General features: G+C 35.4%; 1 protein-coding gene across 1 annotated transcript; it reads left to right on the forward strand.

Annotated features, from left to right (window-relative positions):
* Positions 1–1,535: 1,535 nt before the first annotated feature.
* Positions 1,536–5,334, forward strand: LOC149801455 (uncharacterized). Its single transcript, XM_089954316.1, has one exon. The coding sequence runs from the start codon at positions 1,640–1,642 to the stop codon at positions 3,746–3,748; it is 2,109 nt and encodes a 702-aa protein (XP_089810442.1). The 5' UTR covers positions 1,536–1,639; the 3' UTR covers positions 3,749–5,334.
* The last annotated feature ends 5,484 nt before the right edge of the window (positions 5,335–10,818 follow it).

Consider the following 10,818-nt stretch of genomic DNA (forward strand, 5'->3'; position numbering starts at 1 on the left):
AATATGTGACATTCAAATTTGGACCTAAAGAAACAAGACAAGTGCTATTATTTATTTTATGATAGGGCATGATTAAAGGTAAGATAGCTGTTTTCTTTTGTTTGAGTGGGTGGATAAATGTCATTTGCTTTAAGTGACAACTGCAAAACATCACCGACAGATCAAACGTGTCAAAAGGCCATTCCTCTCCGGAGAGCAACAAACATGCATATGAAATTGAGTTCAGTTTTGTTTCTTTTCAGCTTGCCTATTGCATCTAGAGCTATTTTTGGTTTGGTCTCATTGTCTTTTTATTTTCTTCTTCTAAATTTACCGGTCAGAAGTTACGTCATGCGCGCGTTCGCAAGGAAACTAACATCTGCCATGACTGGTGTTAATAGATATATGTGGGGAAAAACAACCAAATATATTTATAGATATATAGATAAATCATGCAGGACTGGGTTTTATAGTCTCTAAACATTTATTAACAAAATTTAAAAAATATTAAATATTATAGGACTGACCATTTCAATGTTACAATGAAAATGATCTTTCAACAAGAAACTAAAAGTAAAACCTTGGGAGAAATTTGATACTTCACTGCTCCATGATCGGATTACATACAGAAAGTAAAGCGCACATTTAAAATGTAAAATTCTGCTATCATTTTGTATAAAAATGTGTTCATTTGGTTAATATATCAGCTGTTGATTCCCTATAAATGATTAGCTTTTCTTTGAGAGAGTACTGTTAACAATTATTAGAATTAAAATATCATGTTAATTTTTATTCTTTTACGAAATAAATATAATGACCCCCAGAAAATTCAATTGCCTTACGAATACAGTCTGTCAGAGAAAAGAAATAATGTAAGCGAATGGTCAAAGGTAGATGAAAACAGCAAGTAAATGGTCAATGATAGATGAAAGGAGAAAGCTAATGCTCCAAGGAGTGCAAGTGAATGGTCAGGGTTAGACTAAAATGCAAGCGAATGGTCAAAGTCAGATGAAAAATGCAATCAAATGGTCAGTTGTATAAAAGAATGCAAGAAAATGGTCAATGTTAGATGAAGAAATAAACGAATGTTAGTGTTAGATGACAAAGCATGTGAATGGGCAATGTTAAATGAAAGCGCAAACAAATTGCCCAAGTTTGATGAAAATTTCAAGCAAAGGTGAACGTTAGACGAAAAATGCAAGAGAATGATGAAAAGGTAGATGAAAAGTCAAAGCGAATGGTTCAATTTAGCTGAGACGTGCAAACGACTGGTCAGTATCAGATGAAAATACAAGAAAATTATCAGAGTTAAGTGAAAAAAGCAGAGGACATCAATATGACACAGAAGAACCTATAGTCCTCTACCGACCCTCTTTGTCTATACCAAAGCGAGCTATTGTATTCTTTCTTTGGTTTGGCGGTAATTCAATACAAGCTGGTTTTAGCTTGAACCTATTCATGTGTGTAACCAGGAACATATTTACAAGGCCGAACAATAAATTCGTTTCAAATATTAGCCTTTTATTCAAAAGGATACACTCGGGGAAACTAGAACCTCGAGTATGCATGTATCATCTTCATAAGTACGAGTTTGTTGTTTCTGATCAGTGAAATTCTCAACACACATACAAACAACGCACTAAATCAAACTGTGTTTGAAATGATTGGCTTATTAACAGTTCTTCTTTCTTTCCTTCATTTTTCCCTAGGCTTTCAAGGATGCCAATCAGGAATGCCGGAGTTAGCCAAAACGTCGCATTTGGTAAACATTGAGATTGAATATATAAGTGTGGAAGGGGAGTCAGTTGTAATGAGTGTTAATAGCAGTTCCAGTGAGAATGATTCACTGCAGCTAATACATCAATACGGTGTTATGGCATATTTTCCAGCCAATATATGTACATACACAACGTTAGTACAAATTGATCTGTTGGAAAACAAAATTAGGCACATTAGTAACATATCGTGTCTGATACGTCTCGAGATTCTAAATTTGAAAGGAAATGATTTGAGGAGTATTTTAAATACAACGTTTGTGGGCCTGAAACAATTGATAGCTCTGGATGTTTCAGAAAATAAAATTATGGAAATAGAACCATATGCATTAGTTGGTCTGAACCTGAACATCTCATATATGAACGCAAGTAGCAACAGTCTCACATCAGTAGATATCACCAACATAGTAATGAGCGGACCGTTCTGTATCAGGGACTTTAGCAATAATCAGGTGAGCGAATTAACAAATTTGTTGGATATTGTCTTTGATACAAATAAAACGTACGGTCCTGGAACAGTGACAATGAAAGACAATCCATTTTTAACATGGCCGGAGTTCGATAAGCTTGGTGTTCCAAATTTAGTTGAGCTTGGTGCTCTCTTTGACTTTAGTTTTAATTTTCTGGGTGCTAATTTCACATGTGACTGCAAAATGGAACCATTTCTCAGTCTTGCCGAAGAAGTGATCCAAAGAATTTGGACAAATGTATATGATGTTAAATGCACTAACCCGCCTAGCTTGAAAGGCGTTTCAATAGTGAGCTTGACAAAGAATGGTCGCTTGGATGAATTTGTGTGTCCCATCAACGTTGAGAAAGGCTGCCCACCTAAATGTAACTGTACAGAACAGCCTAAAAAAAGCAGGCTAACAGTCGACTGCCAAGACGTTGGCTTAACTAAGCTGCCTGATCATCTGCCAAAAACTTCATTTTCGTATGAATTAAATGTGTGCAATAATAACATATCTGTATTAGATGCAAGGGATTATTTGAAAAATGTTTCCGTTCTAATGATCTGCAATAACAAGCTTCAAAGAATAGATGTAGCAGCAATAGACTTGATAAACAATATCACTAATCTGTCTCTGGCAACTAACGGGGGAGTTTTACAAAGCCTACCCAAATCTATTCAGTATATACCTGCTACTTTGTTGGATTTGCGTAATTTAATCATCTTCTGTGACTGTGACACCATCTGGGTATCCGAATGGTTGCAGTTTCGCCAAGTGGATTCGGACACTGTCTACTGCCATACAGAAAGTTACGGCCGTTTAAAAGCCATTGATTTCAAACACGTTCATGGAGATAAATGTAAAATAAAAGATTTTAAAACCATGATCACAAGCATCTGCATTGCTGTCGTTTCAATACTGATTGTAGTGACTACTGTGATAAGTTACAAATTTCGGTACGAACTTAGAATTTTACTACGAAGACAAGGCAATTCCTTCTGTAAATTCAAATACGATGTTTATATATCCTTTGATGAGAACAACGATCGCTTACTCACATGGGTGAAAAAAATCCTCGTGCCTTATTTGGATAATTGCGGATATTGTACTTACCTTCCAATGAGAGACTGTTTGCCGGGAGATATTATTGACGAAGATGCTCAAAATGTACTAAACGACACAAGGTGTTTTCTTGTCATAGTGTCCTCCAGTTATCTTTGCCAGCAAGGTCGACCGCGGACCGAGATTGAATGGAAGTATGCCTGGCACCTGTATGTCAGGGACAAACATAGGAAAATCGTAATGATCAACTTTGACCACCTACCTGCGAGCCGTGTAGATCCCCCGAAAATCAAGGCTTTTATCAGGGTAAGGAAGGCGCTTGACTTCAGAAACAGAGACGGGATGCATCTTAATAACATTGCCAGAGCGATCGGACACATAAGAAGAATTAATCGACCGTGTGTTCCGCGTTCTGCGTTCCGAACCAGACTGCTAAGACACAGACCTCGAGTAAACGTTGAACTATCTGATATTGCGTGAGTATTCGTGAGCTATAAAACTGATGATATGACAGAAGACCTTGACCATGCCGAAAACAGCACTTTGTACTACAACCCACGGAATCGTATTATTAAACAACTTTCACACATTTTATATTTTTTGAATACGAGTTTGAGCTAGTGTTTTATGCGAAATTCACATACAAAACGTAATATTGCCTTGAGATGATGGTTGGCATTGAGATCTGTTTTGGTGGAGAAGATCCTGAACTTTTAAATGTGTGCCGTTTGTTTCTAAAACATGACTATGTATTTTCAGGATATTTTGGAAAATTACGTGCATTGTGGGTTAGTCATTGCAGAACTTTGCAGGCAATACGGAGAGGTTTTTTTTTTTTTTTTTTACAACGGTTATTTCTTGTACATCAGCACGTTAAGTTTTATTTGCCTTAATATTTCCATCATCAATATGGCAAGAATGGATACAATACGTGTTGTCCTGTCTGCGTGGGTTCGAGTTTCGGGTTCGGCCAATGTGGTATGTGAGAAAGTTTGCCAGTAGCTTCTTGTGAGCCGGTGGTTCTTTCCGGAGTTTTCCTGGGATCTTCCTCCACTATAAACACTGGTCGCCAAGGATAGCCTATCTCGCACTGAAAGGTAGAGTTAAACCCTACAACAACAACAACAACATTTCCATGCTTGCTCAGCCATGCTGATCAAGCTAGTTTTAATAACTGCGTTATGGCGTAGAACACGCTATTTTGATGATGGGAGCTTTCCGAAATGGTTGATATCTAAATGACCAAAGTGATATAATTCCACCGGTGACTCGAAGAAGTAACAATATTATTTGTTCGATTTTGTTAGTCTCCATTATCGATGTCTTAGAATACTGATATTCTTTTCCTTTCATATTATTATCCAGTACTGTTTGGGGTTGGTGTTCATCCCACATGCATCAGTATAAAAAGATCATCAAACTGTTAACAGCGTAAATCCATATACGACAGCCGGTCTGGATCTACGTTGCCCGTGCTACTTACTTGTTCCACATTTTGCTCTCCTTGTTATTTCAGGCCAATAGACTTTGATGATCATGCACCAGCAGATCAGGGTCTGTTCAATCCATTCTACTTATTACGGTCAAATTTGTAATATTTGTTATGGCAGGCATACAGTGTTAATTTTTGAAAGACTTTCACACGATGCCAGATCTGAATATACGTTCTCGTTTTACTTATCATAATCAACGTTTTTGTCTACTTCTAATATCAGGCCGATATTACAGAGTTTGATGGGTAGGTCTATCATGGGAGGGAAGATCTTGGTCTATATTGTTCGCAGTTGGGTGGTTGATGCGAACACTATGTTTACAACAGCTACAATTTACGAATCGTGACTTAATAATCTACTTTCCAAATGTTTTTGTGTTTAGATAAACCAATTATGTAGATTATTTTGTGTATTTGCGCAATGGAAAAAAAATAACCTTTTATCATGTCTCCACTATGTCACGTGTAAACCAACTTGCAATTTCTTGTTCAAGGTTTTCTGTAATTGTGTGTCATAAGATGCAGTGAATCAAAATGAATGAATTTTAAAATAATAAAATATTACAGAAGTTAAGATAGTTATTATTATTCTAATTTTAGCTTGTGAGGAATTCACTTTTTGATTCATTATTTTGAAAAGTGAATTCCTAATAAGAATGATGGTTATGTACACTAAGTTTTAAAACTTTTACTTCAGGATGATTTACTCTAGGGTCAAGTTAAAGGAATCGGAGAAGGGTCAAATCCAAGAGCTGGTTGAGAAAACATTGTACACGTATAGGGCCAAACTAATTGCATCAGATCACACACATTCTCAAAATGGAAATAATTTGCCTATTTATTTTTGTTCTACAGTTCTGTTGAATTAATGTGGCATTACCTAAACGGATATATTGGAAATTAAGAGAAAAACCCTGTGATAAGGAACACCTGGCTAATTACAATACTTAGTTTACTGAGTAAATACAATAAAATTATATATTTGCAATATTTTAATCTTTTTAGGGCTGAAACGAGGAGAGAGCGTTAAGAATTATAGGTTACTGCATTTGTATGGGAAAATATGACCGAGCTTTTTGGATGGAATACTTCACGACCTCGGGAGTGCAGTGTATCAATCCGACAAAACGATAAACGGATTATCATGGTGTCAGGATAATGTGACTGGGTGGGACATCGTGATACATGTCTGCGGCATGATGCCCCAGTGCTAGAAATCACTATAAACTGCCACACTGCAAATTGTTAAAGCTACGTTAAAAATCCAAATCTCAATCTCTCTCTCTCTCTCTCTCTCTGATACAAAGATAATCAACATCTTGCTCCCCTGAAATTTCTCCCCATTACTTCAGTATTACTCGAATGACAAAGACAAATTGTATACCCCCAGACTCTGAAATACGTACTCACGCTACGCTTCATAATAATCAATTCATGACATTTTGATTTAGGATCGATAATGCAGTTCATTGACTTCAGTACTGAACTGAGTTGCCCTGAACGCGTTCAAACAAACCAACAATGACTAGAAAGGCTTTACAACTGAAGCATTGTATTGAATTGATTGCCGAGTGGGAAATAACTGGGAATACCCACTACTGCAAAATTATTGGTTTTTTTTTGTATAACATTTAATAGGAAACAAGGCTATTTTAGATCATGAACACATATCGGTGATTGCCCACTGCTGCAAATGTACAGTTTTTAATAGCATTCAATCGTAAATAATGGGTATTTTAAACCATAACCTTAAAGGATTTAATGTTCCTGAACATCCGATAAGTAATGAATAAAATTTATATCACAGTTATGACACAGCAGTCGCAACACCTTACCCATAGGTATACTTGATTTAAAGCTTTGAGGATCAACAACCTTAAACAAATTCCTAATTTCCCTTCGTTTGAGAAACAACTTAGTAAACAAAAAACCTCTCAAAAGTCACATTTATATTTGGTTATTTAGGATTTTCCTTTTCAGCTTCGCGAAGTTTCACTGAATAAAAAACTGGAAAATCCATCTTTGAAATTGTACTTTGGGGCTGTTTGTTCAAATAATCAATTGTGTGTTACATAATTGGCGTACGGAAAATGCTTAAATATATGATGATATTTTCGTCACAGATTTTCAATGAGTAATGTCCCGAAAGTTTTAGGGCAAAGCTGAAAAGATGGTGGAAATTGAAAAGAATCGATAGTAAGATTATGTAAATTTTGTAGCAATATTGTAATTTGAGATCGATTTCAAATTTGATTCAGATATAGAAATACGACTCTCTCTTTCTCATATATATATATATATATATATATATATATATATATATATATATATATATATATATATATATATATATATATATGTGTGTGTGTGTGTGTGTGTGTGTGTGTGTGTGTGTGTGTAGTTGGTGTACATCTAGGACATTCATGAGATTACACACGAACTTACTGAGGACATACCTCCAACCGAGGACGTCCTCGTTTGGAATAAGTGTACACTTGCTTGCGGTTTAAGCAATTATTACTTGTTCTACACTTTATGGATCTTCCTGAAATTACATTGCTAAACTTACCATTTCTTTTGATTTCTCATTTTCTGCCCATTTTTCTTTCAAAACTTTTCTTATAATTAAATATAATAAAAACAGAAGGAATTCTACTTTTTATTTATATCGAATTATTAATTAATCTGAGTTTAATATGCATGGGTTAAAGGTTGTCCATGATTTTATCTAAACGAGGATTTTCTTTCTTTTATGTAATTGAGGACTAAAATAACAGATTTGTTGTCAAGAGTGTTGTGTCCGTCTGTTTCATTCTGAATTTCACCACCATATGAGAGAGAGAGAGAGAGAGAGAGAGAGAGAGAGAGAGAGAGAGAGAGAGAGAGAGAGAGATTTTGTTAGGAGACTAGCTTCTGGCGAACTACTAAAAGAAATACTTTATCAATCTTGAATATAACAGTGAACATTAAGCTGGGTTTTCTTCTAAAGAAATATGAAAAAGATTTCCGATTCTAGTTTTTAAAATTTCAGTGCACAACATTTATATAACTGGGGCCCCGAGTGGCCGAGTGGCTGAATGGTCTAATCTTGCTCTCTGTTAAGGATCACTGCCATCTCACCTCTGTCTGCGTGGGTTCGAGTCTCGGAATCGGCAAATGCGGGTATGTGAGAAAGCTTGCCAGGAGCTTCTCGAGGGTCGGTGGTTCTTTCCGGAGATTTCCCGGGGTCTTCCTCCACCATTAATACTAGCCGCCATGTATAGCATATCATGTGCTGAAGAATGGCGTTAAACCCTACAACAACAACAACAACAACATTTATATAACTATCTAATGAATATTATGAGCTCAGTTTCACAAAGACTTTTGTAATGCGTTTTCTTCTTCTATTCTATCCTAGTTTAAAACATTTATCTAACAATTATTAGAATGTATTTTCACCATCAAACTGAAGGTAAACTTAAAGGTATATATGATGGGGGGGGGGGGAATATCATAACATTGGGCTTCAGTTCTTAACTATAATCAATGATGGCGACACAATTATAACTCTTTAACATGTTTCACATAAATTAGGAGAAAAAGAAATTTCAGTCTGTAAAAACTATTAAAATCAAATGCATTTAATAGCCGCATGCTGAATATGGGCTATATTTCATAGTCAACGATTTTTCTATAACGCATTCCTTCTTTGACTATATCCCAGTTGAACACTTGAAAATCTCGATTAGAAAAAAATATTGGGATGTAAGAAAAACTGCATCTTTTACCAGAATGTATTTCAATGAATGATTTATCATAGCCTTCATCTGTCTATAAAACCTTTGTACACAGTTCTAGTGTTGTCTTTCACATACCTGAATTGTACGTCAAGAGGTGGTAATTCTATCCCTGTTTTATAAAATACTCTTTTATTTATATATCTGAAACCGTTCTTTTATTATGTGTCGACATTTTATACAATCATCACAGTCAATTAAGTCGTAATCATTATGTTGTAGCAAAGTATTTCTGAAACAGGTTCGATTTCAGTATTTGAACTTTTGAAAAATCTTACTAGATACTTCAACAAGCTTTTAAAATGCATTTGGGCATGTTTTTGCTTTGATATATAATTGCTTTCTTTGAAGTGTATTTCCCATGGTAAGTAGTTGTATAATGTTTTATAAATCTAGACAATGCGCACGAGTGTGTATGTATGTGTGTGTGTGTGTGTTTATTATTTATTGTTGTAAATTGATGAAATTCATGAGTTTACACACGAACAAAAGTGGACAACCCTCGAACCATACTAAACATGATTTGTAGAAAGGTCCACGTTCACACACTTGGTGCTTGTGTCGTGATATTGGAATGTATCTTTCCTCCAAGGCTTTCTACTCCCTTTACATATTTTGATTAGGTGTTAATATTTATTTTTCATACTCGTAGAAGGTATTCAGGACAGTTTTGTTCATGAGTAACCCGGACTCAATTCTGTGACCCATGGTCAGTTGATTTGTGTACAGGTCAGCCTCTGCAAAGGCCGCAGGTTAACTTAATACAAGAACTTCACCGTAAATTTATATTTAGAACATTTTAAATTAACACATAATTCATGAGGATATGTACACAATGGAACGTTCAGTACAAACAAAAGAAGGCAATGTATAGACTAATAAAAGTGTAATATGATTTATCATCCTGTGGAGGGACTGACTGACAGACACGCAGGACTGGAGAATACTAAGTGTGCATTACTAATAGTAGAAAATAAAAATGGAACAAAAATGCATCGGAAGCTAGGAGTACTGGCACTGAGTGGGGAAACTAACAACTCCCTTAAACACATACCAGAGGAACATGAAAAGCAAAATAGAAGTCTGAAAATGTATTGCTGCGAATGGAATCAAATGTTCAATAAAAAATAATTTCAAAACTTTTAAATTAGAAAAACATCAAAACTGAGATTTGTAGAAATAACATTTTTTAAACACAAATGGTGAAATAAGCTTTTCATCGTAATGTGTTTAGATTATGAGGAACAGACTGGCGTAGAAACATTGCTGATGTTGAAAGTGATGTACATCTGAAATATCAAAACATGTGTTTTGATGCATGACCTTATTTGTGAACGCTACCTTATACCTTTGAGTAAATGTATGGAATCACGGGTCTGTCACCTTGATTACTGTATTATCAATTAACAATAAATATGTTACCTGAACAATGACATTAATACTGAGGTCTTCCTTTAATTAGCTGTAGGGTTAATGATCTATTCGGTGTTCAAACTGTACCAAAATACACTAAATACACTAACACCCTGAAAATGAACCGTTCATGAAAGACCTAATGATCATTATTGTCAGTTTTATTTGCAGGAAAAAGTGAGTCCTTGTTGTCTATGATGTCGCACTGTGTGAAGTGCCAGTTGTTTTTAATAATTGTATTAGTTCTTAATTCTAATTAATACCTTTATACTGTTTAAGTATGACCCTTCTCTTTGATGTCCCATTTCCCCTGTCTGCTTGTTTTGTGTCGATAATTACACTCGTACTTTGCTTTAACTGATAGTTCAAACTACTTATGTAAATATATCCTAATTGTCCGTGTTGTAAAATTGTCTCCAATCTTCACATTTTGGTAGAACGGTACGTCCTCAGTTTTAAATGATTGTTGAGACAATTTATGGAAATATTATATGATTGCCCATAATGAACCGTTGTTTACATTCTCGAATCTTCGCTAGCCAAGTTTCCGATATGTTAATCCCGTCCACACCTTGGCGGATCGAGCAGATATTTCTGGAATCAGATTACAATTATTAGTTAGAATTTGAGAATTATGGTGTGATTGAGTGTGTATCTCAACGACAGTGCACAGTGAGTAATGAGGCATAGATGATGACCCGGTAGTGAAATCTGTGACCCAATGTACGGTGCTTTGTTTATTGCCCAGCCTCTCAAACAATGCCTGATAACTTATGAAAAGAACTTGACTGTGAGGTCATCATTGAAGGTACTTTAGAATGAGATATAATTTATTATCATTTGGACACAAAAGAAAGTTCAGTACT

This window comes from Sinohyriopsis cumingii, chromosome 4 (genome assembly GCF_028554795.1).
Source record: "Sinohyriopsis cumingii isolate HCF-2022 chromosome 4, ASM2855479v2, whole genome shotgun sequence".
Taxonomy (NCBI): domain Eukaryota; kingdom Metazoa; phylum Mollusca; class Bivalvia; order Unionida; family Unionidae; genus Sinohyriopsis; species Sinohyriopsis cumingii.

What these genes read in the sequence shown, in the direction of transcription:
- LOC149801455 (XM_089954316.1), top strand. Translation starts at nt 1,640, where the DNA reads ATGATTGGCTTATTAACAGTTCTTCTTTCTTTCCTTCATTTTTCCCTA.